This window comes from Halichoerus grypus, chromosome 6 (assembly GCF_964656455.1).
Source record: "Halichoerus grypus chromosome 6, mHalGry1.hap1.1, whole genome shotgun sequence".
Taxonomy (NCBI): domain Eukaryota; kingdom Metazoa; phylum Chordata; class Mammalia; order Carnivora; family Phocidae; genus Halichoerus; species Halichoerus grypus.
The window spans coordinates 75674462-75698614 of record NC_135717.1 but is presented as its reverse complement, the minus strand read 5'-3'; the positions used below and the strand labels follow the sequence as shown (position 1 = coordinate 75698614).

The 24153-nt window shown below is 41.0% G+C and overlaps 1 protein-coding gene across 17 annotated transcripts in view; it reads right to left on the bottom strand.

The window, feature by feature from the left end:
- Positions 1 to 24153, bottom strand: part of MICAL3 (microtubule associated monooxygenase, calponin and LIM domain containing 3) — a 270467-nt gene that overhangs the window by 100136 nt on the left and 146178 nt on the right. For all 17 annotated transcript variants that reach the window (XM_078075384.1, XM_078075389.1, XM_078075383.1 and 14 more), the window contains 11 exons: positions 22713 to 23053; positions 20967 to 21174; positions 13042 to 13158; positions 12523 to 12624; positions 11622 to 11777; positions 10516 to 10616; positions 7076 to 7333; positions 6615 to 6730; positions 5464 to 5590; positions 4388 to 4484; positions 2001 to 2148 (listed from right to left, as the gene is read on the bottom strand). In XM_078075384.1, coding sequence (XP_077931510.1) covers positions 2001 to 2148; positions 4388 to 4484; positions 5464 to 5590; positions 6615 to 6730; positions 7076 to 7333; positions 10516 to 10616; positions 11622 to 11777; positions 12523 to 12624; positions 13042 to 13158; positions 20967 to 21174; positions 22713 to 22976 — 1694 coding nt within the window. In that variant the 5' untranslated portion in view covers positions 22977 to 23053. The remainder of the gene's footprint in view (positions 1 to 2000; positions 2149 to 4387; positions 4485 to 5463; positions 5591 to 6614; positions 6731 to 7075; positions 7334 to 10515; positions 10617 to 11621; positions 11778 to 12522; positions 12625 to 13041; positions 13159 to 20966; positions 21175 to 22712; positions 23054 to 24153) is intronic.

The window sequence follows — 24153 nt, the reverse complement described above, 5'->3', positions numbered from 1 at the left end:
AAAACACAGTATCAGTGGAGTCATCATCATTTCTTAGTCTTTCAGCTACAATCCAGGGTGCAGGGCTATCACCGCAATCTGACAGCCAACCTGTTCATCTCACCTTTTGGTCTCCTCCCTTTCACTAAGAAAATGCAAATCATCCTCAAGGAGAAGAAATGATTAAAGATCTACTCAGGAAGGAAAAAAGGGGGGGGAAAAGTTGAAGAACTACTCTCATTTTCCCAATAACATAAATTTCTTACTAAAAGGTAAACTCAAGAATAGAACTATCTTTACTACATATCCTCTTGTACCTTGTATGTGACCTGTACATATTAAACTAATGCTCAATAATGATAAATACCCAATTTGGATCAGACTGCTTCTAAAGGCCTAGGACTATCACTCGCTGTGTCGTTTGGACCAGATGTGCTGTTGATGCCCTACATCAGCTCTGGTAAATCTTACTCAGCCTTCTACTTGAAGGGAAATTCCAAAACCTTCCCCAAAAGATTTTTCCACTGCTAAACTTCCTGAGTTTCCCCAAGTATTTAAATTAACAAACACTTCCCGCTGGGTCTCAAACTTCTTGCCATTCGATCAAGTAAAGACTGATAGTATTCTTCTTTAAGAGGTGATTGCAGATCAACTGGGCAGGCCTTATTTTGTGTTAACCTACTACTGACTCTGTAGCAAGGTTTTCATTTTTCTAAATGCCTTTTCTCTATAGATTAAGCCTATTAAACCAGGAAGGCCTCATCCTGAATGAAGTCATTGTAGTCTAAAGAGTGCCAAATCACCTACTCACTGCTTTGTGTTCTGTTACACAGAACTTCCCTAGACCTTCTGCAGGCAGCCTTCTCCCTTTACCACCCCCCAACCTCACCTGCTAGGTTCCCTTCAGCTACTTTTGCCTCCATCTCCTTTTCTTTCCTGACTTCCCTTTGGAAGAGAACGGATTCACCCAGTCTTCTTTTAAAGCATTCTGTGCCATTCATCACAATCCTGAAACTACTCCCTCTTCCTCTCCCATCCTTTCTTGATCGGGGGGAGGGGGGCTTACTTTCACTTACCATTTACCAACCTCTGCATTAGCTAAGGGACAGGAGCACTGGAGGTCACTTAGCTTTATCCAAACAAATCAGAAATTCCCATTCCTAAAGCATACTATATGTAGGGCTGTTTCTACTAGCTCTTGCCTCATTAATTTATAACCTAATATAAATAGGAACTGTGTTTCTTAGGTTTCCTTAAGCAATCATTAAAGCAAACGCACAAATCTGGGCCCTTATGATAAAAGGACAGGCAGCCAAGATAATTCAACAGGCTTTTCTTCTGTTTCTGGATCTTCTTGTTTGGCTTCCATGGTAACGAATGCCTATGGGGGAAATCTGAGTGCACTGGTCACTGTAGTTGACCTGGGGTCATCCTATTGTAGTGATTCTGCACTTAGGTGAGTAAAGAATGGCCAAAAGAGAAGGTGTCACTGATACAAGTGGGTAAAGTGGCCTGAATTTTGTGGGCCTGGGCAGAGTATATTTGCAAGAGGCGCAATTCTTAACAGAGATAATACCAATGAACTATGATAAATCGGGTAAGTATTCACCGTTTTCTGTCTTGCTGGTAGTGACATATTTGCCTTCAGCCAGCCAAATGTTCTAGTGAGGTTTTCCTTATGACCAACAGCATCTGAGAGATAGCTGACCGAAATGAAGAGTTCAACCTGGGGCCAATAAACAGAGTTTTCCTTTGTGTGATGTTAATAGGCCCAGGTGGGTGTTAAAACCAGTTTTTGACCTTCTGAGTGCTGTGATTTTTAAAACCTCAGCTGGATTCACCTACATGATGCTTGACAGAAGTTTTAAATATAACTAAACTGAAATTAATCACTGCCTTCTAGAAAAAAGTATCTTGCTATGTATCTCATTCTAGATAAAAATATAAAATTTGGCTGATAGCAAAATACTCTGAGGTCCTGAGGGAATACAAAATGAAACACAAAGTTTGTCACAACTTACATCAGATCAGGGCGGTATCTATGGATGATCGCACATAAGGCCAGTCCACTTTTCCAAGACATAGTGAGATCTGTCACATTTACCCCTGCATAGCCATCTGTCTGCCTTTGGCACCAACCCAGCAGTTTGCTTGAACGAGCTACAGACTCTAAAACAACAAAAAAATTATCAGAAGTGTGGTCACTTGGTAGCATTGATGTAGGATCCTCTTTGTAGTACACATACCCAGTTTGAAAAATTACTAAAGGTAGGAACAAAATAGTTGTCACTGTTTCAAAAGTAAAAAGCTATGTAACTGGTATCACGATAGCGGAATTTTAGGTAGATAAGAATTTACCCAGACTCTGATGTCAACGCCAGCCCCTCTAACAGAGTAAGTCACAAGAGGGATGATCTGGATCTGTTCATGCTAAAGCCCAGGGTCCCAGCAGCACTCTTGGATACTGACTTAGATGGAAGAGCGCCATCTATTGAGCTGTCACCTTCACTTGCAGAAGATCTAAGATTTCCCTGGAGAGTTGCTTGGCAGCTAGCTGAGGAATCTCCTTCCCTTCAAAGTAATATTGAGAGGAGTAGAGCAGAAAAAAGTCCATTCTCTCTAGCAACACATTAAACCAATAGCAAGCAAAGCCCACTCTTACATGTTCCAGGGTATAGAGCGATTTGTCAAATGAAGAAGCTCTGTAGGATTACACTGGCAAAGCCAAGGACCCCAGACCAGAATGATCCCTCAGGCCAGGATTGGCACTCTATATTATAAATGATCACATCTTGAAAAAGTGAACATAACAACACAAAAAAGTGAACACAATACTTGGATGTTTTCCAGTTCACTGCTGTGTCTTCTTGAACACAAAGGGCCTTTCTAAAAGTCTGTTTTTCTTAATTGCATCAGAGGAGCTCTGATACGGAGCATTTAGAAGAATCTGTGAACTCCCATTTGCGTCCAAGAACGTCTGTTCTCTTACCTTTGGCAGCTGGAAATATCTAACCTTGTATGAAGTCATTTAGTGATTTGGGAACATAAGATAAAAACTGCATATCATAAAAATCCTATTTCATTTAAGTCTTTTGGTGAAAATGTATTCTAAAATTATACAGAGAAACACTCCTGCTGTTATCATCATAAATTAAAAATTTACTTCAGAAATTAACTTTATTCAGATGTCTTCCAAGTCTGTATATCCATCAATCCAGTATGTATTGGGTAACTTCAATATTCCAGGCTCTAAAATGATAGTGACAAAGGTATATTGTCTGCTTTCAAGTAGATGACACCCGAGTGGAGAAAGATGAAAATGTTTCCAACTGCCTGTCGGTTGTGAAATCCACCTTGACAATCCAATAACATGTCAAACTCGAAACAGACCCAAAGCTTCTCATCCTCCCATTTCCTTGTCCAAACTGATGGCAGCAACATCTGCAACCACCTCTTGACCCATGCAACCAAACTGCTGATGCCTATTGATTCTGGCTCTTTAATACACTCTCACTCACATAATTAATAATGACAATGACAAAATGGCTGCCATTTATCACCACAGTGTGAAGTAACTATTTCTTATGCCCATTTTACAGACAAGGAAACCAAAGTTCACAGATGCAAAATATCCTCTTCTAGCCCACACACTTCACAAATAGGAAAGCTTGGACTGGGACCCAGTTGCACCCGGCCCCAAAGTCAGAGTTCTTCTAACTATGCTCCGCTCCCTTGTCCATCCTCAACATCAGCATCAGATTCAGGCCTTCACCACCGCTAGCTTGACTGCTACAGTGGGTTTCTAACTAGTGGCCCTACCTCTGGCATTACCCTTCTCCATCCCATCTTACATGTAGCTGACCAGGTATATTCATGTTGCTCTCCTCTTAAAAAAATCTACAGGGGTCCTTCAGTGAACACAAAATACAGAATGGCTTTTATCTCTATAACTGTGTCCTGGCAATGTCATAGTGCTCAGCTAAAAATGCCACTGCTTTTTCCTAAAGCTTCCCCAAGAAACCTTAGTTGGTGTGTGTGCACACACTTCCTCTCTCTCTCTTTCTCTCAACAGGATTTGTACCTGATTTCTCTTTATACCCTCCTAAAACCTTAGGCTGAGGGTTTTGCCCTGACATTCCTGAGATTTTTGGCTGGGCAATTCTTTGTTGTGGGGAGCTGATTTGTGCACTGTAGGTTTAGCAGCGTCCTTGGATGCCAACAGCACCCTCCCCTAGTCCTGACAATCAAAAATGTCTGCAAACACTACCAAATGTCCCCTGGGGGGCAAAATCACCCCTGGTTGAGAACCACTGCCTATACAGTACTGTGTGCACTAACAGCTCAATGAATAAGTACAAATTTCTCTGAATAGGTTACTTGCATTTAAAAGGTCACTACCAGAACTCACCATTGCGAGTCAACTTTGGGGTAGTTCGGGAATTCACCAGGTTCTCCATTTCCAGATGAATATCTTTTGTTTCCCCAGTATCGTATAAATGGCGCACCTGGCAGAAAGTTAAGAAGGAAAATCAAACACCACACAACAAGTTCCCATCTGAGAGCAAAATGAAAGACTAAGATAGCAGGTTGGGCAAAGTTCAGATAAAGACAATGACCTTTAAATCCTTTCTGGTATGTGGTGAGGTTACATATAAATAAATACATATTAGTGTAAAAAAATTGTGCTAAAAACTAGCTACTCAGCCAAGGAGGGCCCTCTGATAGTCACTATTGGACCATTAATACTGCCCATTGACAGCAGGTCTCATGGGCCCCTTATATAAAGGATATAGAAGGCTTAAAGCCATAAACTTATAGAAAGTGAATAAAAAATTACACAAGTACATAGGCAAATTTGTTGAATGGGCTGCTTTCTAAAAATTGTTGGGCTCTTCGGGATTATTGCACTTTGTCAAATGTCATTCTTAATGCAATTATAAGGCTTTAGACATTGTGGGAAATAACTCAGCAGCTCAACAAAACTGACCAATGGTATCTTTAACTTCCAGAGAGCGTCCTGACTTTCAAAGTCCCTTCAAGTGAACAATCTCATTTGCCCTCACAATGGTCCTGTGAATAGCAGGACTATTATCTCCACTTTATCGATGAAGCTAAGGTTCAGAGAAGACGGGATGACATGTCCATGTCAAAGTGACTGGTGGCAATAATGCAAGAAGTCCCGTTTTCTGAGTAGTGAGCAAGTGCTCTCTCCCCTACAACATGCAGCTTGAATGAGGAAGCCCTGGAGAAGGTCCTGGATCCACCATTTTGGTCATATGGGCTCTTCTGGCAAGTCATTCAACAAGTTCCTCCCTTAGCTGCTCAATCTGTTGATGGAAAGTGATACCATTCCACGGAGACATCTACTTGGATTATGAAAGAAGTGTGTGTATATGGTATTAATAGACACATTTCAGTGTTTCAGAGGCCTGATCCATCCTGAAAATGGGCCCAGGTGTAGATAACTGGCTAGAAGGCTCTTACCTGGCTCGGGCGGAGGAAGTTGACGTTAATATTGGGATATCTGGTGACAGGGTCGATGCTGTATTGGCTGAAGTTTTTACTCACATTCTCAGGGGTGGTCTGAGGCAGCAACCTATAAATGCTTTCCCTGCAAGAACATATAACAATTTAGTCAGAGCAGTGACAAGCACCATACACATCTCCCTCTCCTTTCATAATATTCCTATTTTTTGACAGTGTACCGAATAATCTGAAGGATATGACAAATCCTCATCCTTGACCATTTTTCTCCAAACCTACATCAGCCCTTGCTCCAATTCCTACCACACCAGTGATTCCACAGGCACTGGACTGGTTAAGGACCAGTAGCAAGAGCAAGTACACTGTGGTAGGCTGGGATAAAAAGCCTGATTCTAATTTAAAAGGCAACTAATTTACTGTTTTGTTTTGTTTTTTCAGGTAGGCCAATACCAATATTTAATTTTTAAGAAAAACACAGATGAAAAAAGAACTTGCCACCAAACGTGCCCAGAGTACCTTAGGTAACAGGCTTAAAATGCTATCAACCACCAATTACACCCAGGAAATCTTATATTTCTCTCGTTTTCTAGTCAAGGCATTTGTTCTTTATTAGCAAACAAATCCTAGGATTCCTACCTTGTTTGCAATAATCTGCTTTAACATATCTGACATTTGAAAGCTTGAGAAATGTTTACAAGCAGTTTGGGGTTTCCTTTTGAATTCAAAGTCACTTCTTGTTTCTTTTCTTATGTTAGTATGTCCCCTGCTACCACGTTGATTTCACTGGCGTAAGTCTTTCTACTTTAAGGACAGGAAGATTTAATGTACTATGCTTATATATTTGTTCATGTGACTGTCATAAAGGAATCAGATACTGTTCTTTAATGGAATACAAAAATTCAGATATCATCTGTCAGTAACAAATTTAATTTGGAAAAAAAAGAAGAGCACTTAAATTAGTCTTTACATATCTGTGATTTTGTTAGTCAATATCTTGCTTTTCTTCTCTTAAATATGAAAACATCTTTAATTAAGAAAGAGAGAGTGAGAGAGAGAGAGAGAAGAAAGAAAACGTGTACTCTGCCTGAGGAGCAAACCACTCATCACTCCCACTTTTCTCATGGAAGGGACCCCTGGATATTTCCCATTACCTCTCGGCCAGGACCTCCAAGGGGCTTGTTCCTAGAGACCAACTTCGTACCATCCAGGCTGAGTCCATAGCAGCTAGAAATCCTCGAGCTATTCCTGTTCCCATTGGCCAAAAAGGCTACGAAGGAGACAGAAAACAAAAGAACTAAAATAAATTAACCTTTCAATAGAGAGGAACTAAATTAAAGAAAGTTTGCTGTTGACAGTACTTTTTGGCAACTGTTCAGATATTGGGCTTTCCCACTTCATAAACTGGTAGAGGAGCAAATCACAAAAGTTGCAGAGCTTCCATTCATACTTAGCAACTTGCCTACTTCCTGGTATATCTCCTGCAGGGAGTCTACCTCTGCTGCACAATGTTGTAGACACTCATTCTACAACCTGGGATACTCACGTTTGTTCCTAATTATTACTGCTTCCTTACTTGCCTCTACTATAAAGCACTGCCACCCTTACTACTCACCTCTAGGAGGCTGTCCCCAACCAGGGCCACTAACAACTGGTGTCCATTCTGCTCCCGCACCAAGGCAGCATTCTCAGAGGCGTACATACAAGTGAAGTCGAACATGGCCACATCAGGCTGCCCATAGTGATTGATGGCAAAATCCAGAGATGGCAGCTGCTGCTGAGTGGAGAAGTCTGCCGCCTCCCTGGCATAGTTCAGCAGAGCCTCTCGGTCCACATTCTCCCGGGAAAGCAAGAGCTCTGTGTCGGCATAGTCCTGTCTCGAGAGAGAGAAGAGGGTCGAAGGAAAAGCCCCCATTAGAACCACACTACACATGTCAGATGTAAGCCAGTTTCACAGCCTTTCCCTTCTTCCTAAAGTGATTTCATATTCCAAAATAAGTCTTCTACCCAAAGAGAAAAGGGGGAGGCGGTTTCTTTTTAAAAATTATTTATTTATTTTTAAAAAGATTATTTATTTATTTGAGAGAGAGAAAGCAGAGAGAGAGCACATGAAGGGAGAGAAAAGGGGGAGGCAGTTTCTTTTTAAAAATTATTTATTTATTTTTAAAAAGATTATTTATTTGAGAGAGAGAAAGCAGAGAGAGAGCACATGAAGGGAGAGAAAAGGGGGAGGCAGTTTCTTTTTAAAAATTATTTATTTTTAAAAAGATTATTTATTTATTTGAGAGAGAGAAAGCAGAGAGCGAGCACGTGAAGGGGGGGGTGCAGAGGGAGAAGGAGAAGCAGGCTCTCCACTGAGTGCAGAGCCTGATGCAGGGCTGGACCCCAGGACCCTGAGATTATGACCTGAGCCGAAGGCAGATGCTTAACTGACTGAGCCACCCAGGTGCCCCTTCTTTAAATAAAAAAAAGATTTATTTGAGAGAGAGGGCGAGCACGGGGGCAGGGGGGATAGGAGAGGGAAAGAGAATCCCAAGCAGACTCCCTGCTGAGCATGGAGCCCAATGACCCCACAACCCTGAGATCATGACCTGAGCCAAAATCAAGAGTCAGATGCTCAACCGACTGAGCCACCCAGGTGCCCCATGGGGGAGGCTGTTTCTAAAAGAGCACAGGTTTTGCTGCCTGGTGTTTCCATTTACTTGGAGCATGTCATACTTCTTTAATCTTGCCTAATCCAGCTCATGGAGTTGTTTTGAATACCAAATAAAATAATTTATGTGATGGTACTTTCTAAACTGAAAATGCATTTTATAATTTATGTTATATTGGCGATCATTATCTTCTGGGTAGCAAATAGCTTCTGGCAAATGGGACCACACAAAATACTCAGCATTGTGTAATTCATCAAACTCAAAGGAAGCACCCAAAAGCTCCAGTGCCAAAAAGATGTGAGGTGGGAGCAATGGCAGTCCAGGGGGCTGGGAAGAAATATATTGAAAATGGAACAGAAGTTTTCAAAATAATACATAAGATTCTGAAAGGCTCCACAGAAACCCACCAACAAAGAAAAACAAAGATGAGAGGAAAAACAGTTTTCCACATAAAGGACTGAAAAACTTCTTTTCTGTTTTGGAGATTCCTGGCTAACTGAGCCAAATCTTTATTCTCCTAAAGTGGGGCCTAAGGTTTGTTTCCAAGTGTCACTCTGATGGTACTTTCAGCTACCACTACAAGATGTTAATAGTCAAAACACAAATACTCAAGTTGGTCCTTGAAACCGTGTTTGTTCAAGTAAGTGACCACAACCAGTTTAGTATTTAGCAGCACACACAGAAACGTGGCCCCTGCCCTCTAAAAAAAATAAATAAAAAGCAAAAGTAAATCAGGTCTTGGCATTCTAGATTGCTCCTACATATAGCCATGCCTTGGAGATACTGCAGGTTCAGTGGCAGACCACCGCAATATAGCCAGTCAAATGAATTTTTTTGGTTTCCCAGTATATATGTTATGTTTACACTATGCCATAGTCTATTAAGTGTGCAATAGCATTGTGTCTAAAAAAACAATGAAGCTACCTTGACTAAAAAATACTTTATTGCTAAAAAATGCTAACCATTATTGGAGTTTTCAGCGAGTTATAATCACTGATCACAGATCACCATAACAAATATAATAATGAAAATGTTTGAAATATTGCCAAGAATTACCAAACTATGACACAGAAATATGAAATGAGCAAATGCTGTTGGAAAAATGGCACCGACAGACTTGTTCAGCGCAGGGTTGCCACAAACCCTCAATTTTGTTAAATAAATAAATAAATAAATAAATAAATAAATAAACAAACAAATAAATGCAGTAACTGTGAAGCACAATAAAACAAGTTTCAACTGATAACCACTGTTCTGCCTAAGATGGTAGATTTGTCTTGACTTAGTCCCAAAGTATACCACCAGGTTCACTGGCTATTTCTTATTGATAAAGCATCCAACCAAGTACATCTTGCTTATGTTTTTGGCAGGATGGGCTATACGAACTGCTCTGTCCTGTTTCCTTATATAACATAAAGGAGCTCAAGGCTGAGAAACAGATACGAGGTCCTAGGTCCGTGACTGGGAAGAGGCTGTGCGGCAGGCACGTGCTCACTGGCTTGCCCCCACCACTGCTCTCAGATACAGCAACAGTATCACTCAGTCCTGCAGAGACAAAGGCACCCTGAAATTCAGCCACAAGTCTGTGGTAAGAACTGTACAGGCCTGAATAAGCACATCTAGTGCCTCTTCTCTCCAGCTCATCACATGGGGATAGTAATTCTGATTCAGACTGAACACCAAATAAGACTTAAGAGACTCTCCTTAAAGAACCACCTATCCTGTGAGTCTCTGATTTCATATTCTGTTCATCGTCTCAGGGAATGTCATACAATTATCCACCTGGAAAAAAGGCTGAGCCAGACCTCTCATCATTGTTTACGAAGAGGTCTGAATATACCCTGATCCAGCCAGTGTTCCCTAGACTTCTGATAGACATATCTGCAGTAAAACCAGAACCATTCTCAGGCTTCCAGGTCAAACTCCCTTCCCCCTACCACCCTCTCCCAAAAGACGACCTATTAACCAACTACTAATCAGTCATATGTGGAATTAGCTAGAACGACAAACCAAATCACCTAAAATTAAACTGAGTATCTGAGATAACTGTTATCTGAGATTTGTTTCAGAACAATCCAATGGCAGGAGTGAGGAGTAGGTGGGGTACTACTGAAATAATATTGGCCACGTGCTGATAATTGTTAAAACAAGGTAATGGGCACATGGGGGTTCACTGTATGATTCTCTCTACTTTTGTGTACATCGGAAATTTTCCATAACAAGAGATTTTTTAGAAGTTAAACTAAAAAAACCTTAGAGGAGTACATGTTTCTAGGAGATGAGTTGGGTGCTCATTTTCATTCCCTTGCAGGAAAAACTCATCAGACAATAAAATTCTTTCTTAGTGGTCACATTAACTAGTACAACATAAAAAGAGGTTTGAAAGAAATCCATTACTCACGTGCAGTATCACCCCTTTGTCTAGCAAACTCTGCTTTTTGGCTGTCATAACAAAATAGTGTGTGTCGTCTTTGTAGTAGACAATATTCTCCAAGTCAATACCTACAACCAGAAAACAAATCTGTCACACGGGGGCTTGGTGAAAATGAAGGTACGTTAGAGCAGCCAGAAAGTTTACATGGGTCCTCAGAGACCAGGGTTGTAACACTCTGGGCAGAGAAAGTGAAAATAAAGAGATGTCTGAGCCCAGATTCTTACTTCCTGCAGATTCAGTTCATAAGAAGAGGGGGAGCTATGTTTATACCTGCACTGCTCTATAATTCACTTCATACCCTAAGTTATCCTAAAAACCATGATCAATAGTAAGCAGAAATAGAAGGTCTGGAAGAGAAAGAAAGGTTAACTTCTAGTAAGAGGTCAGGGTTAGTTCTCAAGTTAAATGTCTTTGATAGTCATCAAGGCAACTGGGAGAATCACCTCTGCTCTTAACAGGACAGATAACTAGATGCTTAGAAGCAGAACGTGAACTACTGACTTTTTAATTCAATAATCTAAAAAACAGATGTAACAGAAAGGAATCATGTTCTAGAAAACAGAGAAATGAAATCTGATGCACATTTTTGTGGCAGCAAAATAAGTTAATTTATTCAAAAGCTATCATACAACAATCTCATTCCTATCTAGCACATGGTTTACTTCATGTCCAAACTGGAACACCAGAAGACTGTATATTCAGTATCTAAAGTTAGGTTCTAGAGAACCAGAGAACTACCAATCAGTAGCTTACTGCACTGAGCACCATCATTTAGAGCCATAGCACAGGGGAAAGGGTTGGAGAAGAGTTGCTAAAAGGCAGAATGAACCCTTAAAAACAAACAAACAAACAAATAAAAACCAAGCCCAGAGCAGCCCTGTCACTGCAAAGAGGGTAAAGAATGCTAGAGGAGGAGACAGTAATAAGGAAAGCACTATAGAAAGAAAAAGAGCAGTGGGGCAAACAACCGCAATAATGCCAATGATCACCCACCCTACCAAACCTCTAAGAGAAAAATCACAAGTAGTTATTTAAATTTCTATCCTTATTGCTTTGGAGGCATCTACACCAACCTGTGGCTTCCCTCAGTTCCTGGAAAAATTTTTGGTTGAATATAAAAGCCACACCACTGATCTCTTCCACTTTGGCTTCTGCTGTTGTATTTCGGTTAATAAAATTTGCTGTAATGGCAATGGCCAGCTTGCCACGAAATTCTTTCCGGCGAAATCCTGGAAGGAAAGAAAATTTTCAGAGGTGACCACAGCTCGCTAGAGAAGAAGGAAGATCACTTCAAACAGGAAGGGCTGTTGATGAAGACATTAGGGAACATGCGGGATGGGAATCAATGGGAAAATTTTAGGGCAATTCTTATCTGAAAATAAGGCATTTACCTGCCCAAAAATATATGAATTTCAGGAAAGAAGTCAAAGTCTCCCACATACTAACAATCTGAAATCTAACTGACCAGAATACTACTCAGTGCAAGGGAGTTCATTGAAAGAAAAAGAAAGGAAGGAAGGAAGGAAAGGAAGGAAAGGAAGGGAAGGAAGGGAAGGAAGGAAAGGAAAGGAAAGGAAAGGAAGGAAGGAAGGAAGGAAGAAAGAAAGAAAGAAAGAAAGAAAAGAAAAAGAAAGAAAAGAGAAAGAAAGAAGGAAAGAAAGAAAAAGAAAGAGAGAGAGGAAAGGAAGCCACCAGCTTACTAAACTTAAGATATAATCCTACAGTGTCAACCAATTAATTACCTCCTAGTGCCTTAACAAGAGTGCCCTATAAGAAGTAACCCAAGTACCAGTTGGCTAGTGGAAGGCTGGGCCTGTCATTCAGTTAGAATAGATAGCACGCATACGCAGATTCTTTTTGCATATGCAGATTCTTAGGAATGTGGATTCTGATGATACAAACTCTCACCCCAGGGTTGGGGGAGGGTTACCCTTCACTCTGCTATGAACCAGGCAAAGCAGCATTGACCAATACCTTCCAAGGTGTTCCTACGGCCATCCCCTCCGATGATCACTTCAAATTCATATTCTGACACAGGATGGGTTTTGGGGTGGACCAGTGCCCGCCAACCTATCCCTGTGGACCAAAGTCAAAATGAAGGTCATTACCCAGACTATATTCATACACCTAAGACACCTCTAGATACAAACTGCACAAAACCCTAGGTTTTGAAAACTGAAAACACTAGGAGTAAAAGCATGGGGTACAAAACACAGGAAAAAAAGAAGCCTTGGAGAAGGCTCACAAAAGAATGTTCCCCACGACATGATTTGCTATAATGAATACAAGTGTTTACAACATCTAATACTATGTCAAAAGCCTCCTCATTAAGTCAAAAGTTCCTTGAAAGGTATAGGCTATACAACTGAAGAAACCTCTTTAACTAGTTCTGAAAACAACCCACAGATTCTTGTACTTTTCTCCCTTGATCTCATCTTTTCTCACAAACTCCATGCCCTTTTATCCCTCTTTCATTTGTCCAATCCAACTTACGTTCATTTTCTTGGTCCTCAGGAGGCTGTACAAGACCTTGGAATTCCACATTGACATGGATCTCAATGCCTAGGATCAGGGCTACTTTCAAAAGTATTAGTTGAAGCTGACGGATACCTGGGGGAACAAAAAGATGATACTAGTGAGGGCACACTTGAAAAGAGAGTACTAGTCGCAATTACTGCTCAGGTTCTCACCTGCCCACCTACACAGTTTATCCAGATTCTCAAAGCCTCCAGTAGCTGGAGACATTTTCCAAGCCATGCTCTACAGCTTCTTTCTTTCTTTTTTAAGGGCAAATACAATTCAGTGCAACAGATGTTCTAGAAAGACATGTAAGGCCACTCCCACCTCTTGGGTTGGGTGTTCAAAACAACCAAAAGCTCTGAGACAACACAGATTGTGGCCACCAGGAGACTCTCTTTTCCATCTTCCTCTGATTCAGACAGAGCTACGGTCATCTAGCGGAATCTACAATCCCGACAGGACATGGGACTTACCAGAGAAGGCAAAACGTGTGCACCCTCAGGTGGGTTTTCCAGTTTGATACAAAGGGGCTGCACTACTTCCTGAGATTCCCACAGCATCTCCCTTTCATCCTATTACCTCCCTGATCTTCACACACTCTTATAAAGTGAGAAGGGGAAACCTTAATCCAACCTTAGTCTCTTACCATTCTCCCTCCCACCACTGATCTACAGGTGCAGAAACTGAGGCTCAAAATGAGTGAAAATCTTGATCATTATCACAGTGAGATTTATTTATTTATTCTATGTCCAATGAATGACCACCAAGTGTCAGACATGGTAGCAGCCCCAGGCCTACTGAGATAAAAATCTAGTCCCTAATGTAGGACCCTCTCAGTTCCAAGACAAATCCCACATGAGGCAGACAAATCCAGACAAATCAAATGACCCTTGGTCCTCTCTTTTTTTTTTTGTCAAAATATATTTTTAATGAAAATAAACACGGATTACAAGAATAGCTTATTTCAAAAACAGGGATGTAGAGGAAAACAACTAGTATGCCAAGTTATTTATGTATGAATAGTTACATAATTTTTATTTTCGTATCTGTGTTTTTCTGTATTCTCTACAGTGAACATGTATTTCCTTGAAACATGCTAAAATCAATATCTAAACATACTTAGAAGGCACGTCTTACTTCCCATGCTTTATGACTCTGCACGTACATCAAATTCCTTTTTAAAGCTGCAAAGGTAAGAAGAGCCAGTACACGGGCGCCTGGGGGGCTCAGTCGGTTAAGCGGCTGCCTTCGGCTCAGGTCATGATCCCAGGGTCCTGGGATCGAGCCCCACATCAGGCTCCCTGCTCAGCGGGGAGTCTGCTTCTCTCCCCCTCTGCCCCTCCCCCTGCTTGTGCATGCACTCCCTCTCTCTCAAATAAATAAATAAATAAATAAATAAAAATCTTAAAAAAAAAAAAGAGCGAGTACATGTCACATTGAACTTTTTTTTTATTTTTTTATTGTTACGTTAATCCCCATACATTACATCATTAGTTTTAGATGTAGTGTTCCATGCTTCATTGTTTGTGCATAACACCCAGTGCTCCATGCCGAACGTGCCCTCCTCAATACCCATCACCAGGCTAACCCATCCCCCCACCCCCCTCCCCTCTAGAACCCTCAGTTTGTTTTCCAGAGTCCATTGTCTCTCATGGTTCGTCTACCCCTCTGATTCCCCCCCTTCATTCTTCCCCTCCTGCTATCTTCTTCTTTTTTTTTTTTTTCCTTAACATATATTGCACTATTTGTTTCAGAGGTACAGATCTGAGATTCAACAGTCTTGCACAATTCACAACACTTACCAGAGCACATACCCTCCCCAGTGTCTATCACCCAGTCACCCCATCCCTCCCACCCCACCCCCCACTCCAGCAACCCTCAGTTTGTTTCCTGAGATTAAGAATTCCTCATATCAGTGAGGTCATATGATACATGTCTTTCTCTGTTTCACTTATTTCACTCAGCATAATACCCTCCAGTTCCATCCACGCCGTTGCAAATGGCAAGATCTCATTCCTTTTGATGGCTGCATAATATTCCATTGTGTATATATACCACATCTTCTTTATCCATTCATCTGTCGATGGACATCTTGGCTCTTTCCACAGTTAGGCTATTGTGGACATTGCTGCTATAAACATTGAGGTGCACGTACCCCTTCGGATCCCTACGTTTGTATCTTTGGGGTAAATACCCAGTAGTGCAATTGCTGGATCGTATGGTAGCTCTATTTTCAACTTTTTGAGGAACCTCCATACTGTTTTCCAGAGTGGCTGCACCAGTTTGCATTCCCACCAACAGTGTAGGAGGGTTCCCCTTTCTCCGCATCCCTGCCAACATCTGTCATTTCCTGACTTGTTAATTTTAGCCATTCTGACTAAACTCTCATTGAGGTTTTGATTTGGATTTCCCTGATGCCGAGCGATACTGAGCACTTTTTCATGTGTCTGTTGGCCATTTGGATGTCTTCTTTAGAAAAATGTCTGTTCATGTCTTCTGCCCATTTCTTGATTGGATTCTTTGTTCTCTGGGTGTTGAGTTTGATAAGTTCTTTATAGATTTTGGATACTAGCCCTTTATCTGATATGTCATTTGCAAACATCTTCTCCCATTCTGTTGGTTGTCTTTTGGCTTTGTTGACTGTTTCCTTTGCTTTGCAAAAGCTTTTTATCTTGATGAAGTCCCAACAGTTCATTTTTGCCCTTGCTTCCCTTGCCTTTGGCGATGTTTCTAGGAAGAAGTTGCTGCGGCTGAGGTCGAAGGGGTTGCTGCCTGTGTTCTCCTTTAGGATTTTGATGGACTCCTGTCTCACATTGAGGTCTTACAACCATTTGGAGTCTATTTTTGTGTGTGGTGTAAGGAAATGGTCCAGTTTCATTCTTCTGCATGTGGCTATCCAATTTTCCCAACACCATTTGTTGAAGAGACTGTCTTTTTGCCATTGGACATTCTTTCCTGCTTTGTCAAAGATTAGTTGACCATAGAGTTGAGGGTCCATTTCTGGGCTCTCTATTCTGTTCCATTGATCTATGTGTCTGTTTTTGTGCCAGTACCATACTGTCTTGATGATGACAGCTTTGTAATAGAGCTGGAAGTCCGGAATTGTGATGCCGCCAGCTTTGCTTTTCTTTTTCAACATTCCTCTGGCTATTCGGGGTCTTTTCTGGTTCCATACAAATTTTAGGATTATTTGTTCCATTTCTTTGAAAAAAGTGGATGGTATTTTGATGGGGACTGCATTGAATGTGTAGATTGCTCTAGGTAGCATTGACATCTTCACAATATTTGTTCTTCCAATCCATGAGCATGGAACGTTTTTCCATTTCTTTGTGTCTCCCTCAATTTCTCTCATGAGTATTTTATAGTTTTCTGAGTAAAGATCCTTTGCCTCTTTGGTTAGATTTATGCCTAGGTATCTTATGGTTTTGGGTGCAATTGTAAATGGGATCAACTCCTTAATTTCTCTTTCTTCTGTCTTGTTGGTGTATAGGAATGCCACTGACTTCTGTGCATTGATTTTATATCCTGCCACTTTACTGAATTCCTGTATGAGTTCTAGCAGTTTTGGGGTGGAGTCTTTGGGGTTTTCCACATAAAGTATCATATCATCTGCAAAGAGTGAGAGTTTGACTTCTTCTTTGCCGATTTGGATGCCTTTGATTTATTTTTGTTGTCTGATTGCTGTGGCTAGGACTTCTAATACTATGTTGAATAGCAGTGGTGATAGTGGACATCCCTGCCGCGTTCCTGACCTTCGGGGGAAAGCTTTCAGTTTTTCCCCATTTAGACTGATATTCGCTGTAGGTTTTTCATAGATGGCTTTTATGATATTGAGGTATGTACCCTCTATGCCTATACTCTGAAGAGTTTTGATCAAGAAAGGATGCTGTACTTTGTCAAATGCTTTTTCTGCATCTATTGAGAGGATCATATGATTCTTGTTCTTTCTTTTGTTAATGTATTGTATCACATTGATTGATTTGCAGATGTTGAACCAACCTTGCAGCCCAGGGATAAATCCCACTTGGTCGTGGTGAATAATCCTTTTAACGTACTGTTCGATCCTATTGGCTAGGATTTTGGTGAGAATTTTTGCATCCATGTTCATCAGGGATATTGGTCTGTAATTCTCCTTTTTGATGGGGTCTTTGTCTGGTTTTGGGATCAAGGTAATGCTGGCCTCGTAAAATGAGTTTGGAAGTTTTCCTTCCATTTCTCTTTTTTGGAACAGTTTCAGAAGAATAGGTATTAATTCTTCTTGAAATGTTTGGTAGAATTCCCCTGGGAAGCCATCTGGCCCTGGGCTTTTGTGTTTTGGGAGATTTTTGATGACTGCTTCAATTTCCTTAGTGGTTATAGGTCTCTTCAGGTTTTCTATTTCTTCCTGGTTCAGTTTTGGTAGCTGATACATCTCTAGGAATGCATCCATTTCTTCCAGGTTATCTAATTTGCTGGCATAGAGTTGCTCATAATATGTTCTTATAATTGTTTGTATTTCTTTGGTGTTGGTTGTGATCTCTCCTCTTTCATTCATGATTTTGTTTATTTGGATCATTTCTCTTTTCTTTTTGATAAGTCTGGCCTGGGGTTTATCAATCTTGTTAATTCTTTCAAAGAACCAGCTCCTAGTGTTGTTGATCTGTTCTACTGTTCTTTTAGTTTCTATTTCATTGATTTCTGCTCTGATCTTTATTATTTCTCTTCTCCTGCTGGGTTTCGGCTTTATTTGCTGTTCTTTCTCCAGCTCCTTTAGGTGTAGGGTTAGGTTGTGTACTTGAGACCTTTCTTGTTTCTTGAGAAAGGCTTGCATTCCTATATACTTTCCTCTTAGGACTGCCTTTGCTGCATCCCAAAGATTTTGAATAGTTGTGTTTTCATTTTCATTGGTTTACATGAATTTTTTTAATTCTTCTTTAATTTTCTGGTTGACCCATTCATTCTTTAGTAGGATGCTCTTTAGCCTCCATGTATTTGAGTTCTTCCCGACTTTCCTCTTGTGATTGAGTTCTAGTTTCAAAGCATTGTGGTCTGAAAATAGGCAGGGAATGATCCCAATCTTTTGGTACCGGTTGAGACATGATTTATGACCTAGGATGTGATCGATTCTGGAAAATGTTACATGGGCACTAGAGAGGAATGTGTATTCCGTTGCTTTGGGATGGAATGTTCTGAATATGTCTATTAAGTCCATTTGGTCCAGTGTGTCATTTAAAGTCTTTATTTCCTTGTTGATCTTTTGCTTAGACGATCTATCCATTTCAGTGAGGGGGGTGTTAAAGTCCCCCACTATTATTGTATTGTTGTCGATGTGTTTCTTTGCTTTTGTTATTAATTGCCTTATATAATTGGCTGCTCTCATGTTAGGGACATAGATATTTACAATTGTTAGATCTTCTTGTTGGATAGACCCTTTAAGTAGGATATAGTGTCCTTCCTCATCTCTTATTACAGTCTTTGGTTTAAAATCTAATTTGTCTGATATAAGGATTGCCACCCCAGCTTTCTTTTTATGTCCATTAGCATGGTAAATGGTTTTCCACCCCCTCACTTTCAATCTGGGGGTGTCTTTGGGTCTAAAATGAGTCTCTTGCAGACAGCATATCGATGGGTCTTGTTTTTTAATCCAATCTGATAGCCTGTGTCTTTTGATTGGGGCATTTAGCCCATTTACATTCAGGGTAACTATTGAAAGATAGGAATTTAGTGCCATTGTATTGCCTGTAAGGTGACTGGTACTGTATATTGTCTGTGTTCCTTTCTGGTCTATGTTGCTTTTAGGCTCTCTTTTTGCTTAGAGGACCCCTTTCAAGATTTCTTGTAGGGCTGGTTTTGTGTTTGCAAATTCCTTTAGTTTTTGTTTGTCCTGGAAGCTTTTTATCTCTCCTTCTATTTTCAATGACAGCCTAGCTGGATATAGTATTCTTGGCTGCATATTTTTCTCATTTAGTGCTCTGAATATATCCTGCCAGTCCTTTCTGGCCTGCCAGGTCTCTGTGGATAGGTCTGTTGCCAATCTAATGTTTCTACCATTGTAGGTTACATATCTCTTCTCCCGAGCTGCTTTCAGGATTTTCTCTTTGCCTCTGAGACTCGTAAGTTTTACTATTAGATGTCGGGGTGTTGACCTATTTTTATTGATTTTGAGGGGGGTTCTCTGTGCTTCCTGGATTTTGATGGCTGTTTCCTTCCCCAAATTAGGGAAGTTCTCTGCTATAATTTGCTCCAATATACCTTCTGCCCCTCTCTCTCTTTCTTCTTCTCCTGGGATCTCAATTATTATAATGTTGTTTCGTCTTATGGTATCGCTTATCTCTTGAATTCTGCCCTCGTGATCCCGTAGTTGTTTATCTCTCTTTTTCTCAGCTTCTTTATTTTCCATCATTTGGTCTTCTATATCACTGATTCTCTCTTCTGCCTCATTTATCCTAGCAATTAGTGCCCCCATATTTGACTGCACCTCATTAATAGCCTTTTTGATTTCTACTTGGTTAGATTTTAGTTCTTTTACTTCTCCAGAAAGGGTTTCTCTAATAACTTCCATGCTTTTTTCAAGCCCAGCTAGTGTCTTTAAAGTGATGATTCTGAACTCTAGATCTGACATCGTACTAATCCTTATTGAGTAGGTCCCTGGCAGTCGGTACTACCTCTTGTTCTTTTTGTTGAGGTGATTTTTTCTGTCTTGTCATTTTGTCCAGAGGAGAACAGATTAATGAGAGAACAAAATGCTAACAGGGTAACAACGTTCCGAGAAAATATACTCTAAACAAATCAGAAAAGCCCTTGGTCCTCTCTTAAGACCAATCTCACCTGCAGCCTCTGACTAATCTGGTACGTGCAAATCCTCATCTAAGTCATCTCAGTTCTTTTCCCCCAGCTTATCAAAACCACCACCCTTCTGAGTTACACTCCTAAAGCCTCATTAAATCCCATTCTAGCACACATTTAATATTTGCAGACAACTGGATTCCAAGATGCTTTATATATTATAGCCCAACGGATGGGCAGAGTGCTTCCTCTACCAGTGGAATGTGGCAGCTGTTGGCCAGTGTTTGATAAATTGGCACAACCACTTCGAAGAGCAAACAGTTCAGCAGTTTGATGTATTTGCAGGACATATCCGGAAGAGCTCAGAACAAAAGTTCCTTGATAAGACTCTCCTGGAATCATTAACGATGATCAATAAACAAGACTTGAACTTCATAATGTAGACATTGTCTGTTCTGAATCACTTTTCAGATAGGCCACTTAACAGTCATGGAAAGAAAATCACTGTCTGTGTTGACTTGTGTTTACTCTATAGGATCTCAGAAAAGCATAGGCCCAAGCTGAGCTTGGAGATGACAAAAATACAGCCAAGAGTTATCCAGGCTGTCGACCTCATGAGAATCACCTAACCAAATGAAGCTCACTACTGACTTGCTATTGGTGACCAAACTAGGAGGTTGCTTCTAAAACTGTGGTTTCCCCAGTACTGTCCCCATAGCATTTTGTTCTTACATTAGTAGAGTATCTATCATATCACATTAGAGAGAGCCTCATGCTTTGTGCTTCTTCCATTGGACTAAGAACCACCAGAGGGTCAAGGCTCAAATTGGTAGTGTTTTCTAGCCTGGCCCCAATGCCCATCCCACCCACTGCAAGTGCTCAGGAAGAGTTCAAGACCTAAATTTAGAAATCCGTTAAGTTAAACTCATGTCATAGGAGTTAACTTGCAATTAAGAATCCTAGGTTATAGACCACCTCATCACAGGTATTTTGACTCCAAACACATTAGACATTAATGATATGAGAACAAATTGGGCTGTTGAGTATGAATTCCTCAAATAATCTGTCTCTTTCCACTGAACAAGTGGGTAGAGGGTGGGGTGGGATCCTGCAGGAGGATTGTTTTTACTTACTGATATGGTCAATAGCTCCAGCACAGAACTTGCCATAGAACTTCTTGGCACCCAGACCTCGCAGATCATGTATGGTGAATGGCCAGAGATGCAAGACATTGTTGCGGGAGAAGGCATCTCGTTTCTCAATAACAACCACCTTAGCTCCCAATAAGGATAAGTCAATGGCTGTACGGAGACCACAGGGGCCAGCTCCAATGATGAGACACTGAAAAACATAGCTACTTTCAGGGCAAAGGTAGCACCTCTCAGGAAAGCTCACATTTCTATAACAGTTTCATGATCTCATAACCATCATTCCCTGAAGCCCCCAAGTAAGGCTATTCTCCTAAGAAATCTTCAGACCCATCTGGGTCACAGGAGAGCATCTGCAATGGCTTGAGAGAAAAGCTGGTGATTGTTATGGATAGAGGAGACTCTTAACTGTTAGTGCTGCACAAAAATAAACTGTTATTCCAGCACATGTTCACCTTGTGGATCTGCAATATATTGAAGTGGTCATCATTTCAACAAACGATTTGAAAATCACATGTCATCTTTTATTAACAGGAGAGGACCTTTTGAAAGGTTTCTAAGTCAAGCAGATTTCTGTCCAAGGAGACACATTATTAAACACATAGTTCAGACAATATTAAGAGTCCTGAAATGAATCTACCACTCAAGGATTCCAAGAAGGCAACTTTTAAGAGCCAAAGTTTTATGTGCCGAAAAGAGTTCTAAAATCACCATCTTTGGACTGAAAGTCCAGGGAAATGATCTTAAAGACCCACATTCTAGAGAAGTACTCAAGGTGAGAATGGACACTTAACTAATTTGTATTATTCTTAATAAAACACCACAACTCACTCATAAAAGTCATGCCTCTGAATTTCTTGAATTTTGCTGATGAGTATCTATCCGGAAGCAAATCCACTGGGGGAGGGTCTCTAGGTCTCCACACAGAGCAAATTAAAGCTCATGAAAGGTCATTAATAATCTAGTCATGAAGTCATTTGCAGCTTCATTTCCTTGCTAGCTTTTTCCAAACTTCTCCCAGAAGGCGTTCTCACATAAGGAGGAAGGCAGGAAATATATTGTTCCTTCTCCACCTCCCTGTACCTACCCCTGCACAGGTGACTGAATATCTCACCTGTTTCATGAAAACTCTATTTCCCTAGATTGTGAAGAGAGCAAAAGAAATATTTTGGTTTACAAGGCCCTTGCTTATCAAAACAAACCTTCGGAAAATGGATGAAAAGAGGTCTGAAGTGGCAGATCCCCAAGTTAGCAAATACTATCTAGACCTTATTAGTCATTGAGTATGGAATGATGACTTTATAAAGATGACATGCCAGGCATCATGAAGCCATGTTCAGACAGGATGCTAACAGGGCATGGCTTCTTCTTTGCTAAGCGACCTGCATCCTCTTAACAGTGTGAAATTCAAAACAGAGCCCTCAGGGGGAAAAAAAAAGTTCCTATACCATTTGACTTCAGGGTTGTACTTAAATAGCTGAAATCCTGTTCAATATGTGAATACATGAAATAAGAACAGGGTCTGGAACATGGAACAGTCAACTGAACACTGGTAATGGATCCACAGAGTTTGACTTTCTGTACTAAGTCTCTGCTAGACTCTGCCTAGTTCTCACCCAGTCTACCTCTACTCAATCCCTTTCTTTGGCCTATCTCTGCTCACAATCTTTTCTTTTGTGGTTAAATCCTTAGGTTAGTGACCCCAAGGCCTAGGAGAAGCCCAACCCTTACCTTGGTGTTAGTGCATGCTTTTCCCTTTTTGTAGTCTTTGTGGCTGCCCCGCTTGTCCAACTTTGCCCACAGCGCTTTGGCTTTCCAGTAGTTAAGCTTGGACTTGAGCTTGTGATAAAAGGAGCGGTAGTCCTTAGGCTTCAGTTCTAGGTGGTCACAGAGCTCTTGGAAGGCCTTGAGGGTCCCCTTGCAGGTGGTGGCCTGCACAAACCGGTCAAAGAGGACGTGAGCGTGATTCATTGTCTCATTCTTACTGTCCTCCATGCTTCCCCACTCTCAGCAGCCCCCAACAAAGGGGGCAGTGGGATGGCTGTTGATCCACCTGATTCTGTCACATTAATCTAACAAAAGTAAAGAAAGAAAAAGGAATGGTTAGCAAATCCAAATTTCTACCTACAAACATTTTCTAGGAGACATAACTCCTTTTCAAATGGAGTTCTGAAGTGTCCTAGCCATTCATTCAACAAATGTATATCCTGTATCTTCTGCACTCCGGGCACTGTCTGTGACACTGGGATGGAGAGATGAGCAAGACAGTGTCTGCTTCCAAGGATCTTACAGTTTAGTGGGTGAGACAGACTCATAAACAGAATGCTAAATGTACTTTGCTGAGTGTCATTAGAGAGAGGGGCACAAGGGACTTGGGAACGTAGACAATGAGTACCTAATCATAATGGGTCCTTGCTGAAGATAAACCTCTGAAACGTGACAGCTGAGTCTTTCAGGATAAGTCAGTGTTAGCCAGGCAGGGAAGAAGTGTAGAAGGTAGGAAAAGAAATAAAATAGGAAGGCTTGTGAGTGAGTGACTTTTACAGATGAAAGACTCAAGAATGATGCCCAGGTTTCCAGCTTAGGCCACTGAGTAAATAATGACACCAGGCTAACGAACTAAAAATAGAGGAACTCATTTGTAAGGGGAGGGTAGTGAGTTCCCTTTTGGCTTGTTACGTCTGAGCTGCCTTAACAGAGGTGCTCGCTAGGCAGTCAGGTATGTATTTGAAGCTTAGGGGAGTAGCCGGGGACCCAGGCCCAGATTTGGGAGTCATTAGCATACAGGTGGTAGCTGAACCTTCAAAAGTGGTACAATCACACAAGGAGAGCGATGGGAAGAGAGAGCCATGGGCGCTGGATGAGATCTGGGACTCATCAACTTGTAAGGAACTGGCAGAGAAAGAAGAGCTCTCTAAAAAGATTGTGAGGCACAGTGGAGAGAGGTCTGAAGAGAACCAAAGGGCAGTGTCACAGCAGTCTAAGAATAAGAAGCACAAAGTTCAGAAGTGGCAAAGTCAGTAGGGTTTTAAAGGACTGAAACAGTCCTGCCCCTGCATGTGGTACATGTCAGGGTGGGAAGATTTTATAGCCATTTCATTTTGCCCACAAACATATTTGACAGTAATGATAACGTCTACACCTTCCACTTATTAAAAACATCTATATATCC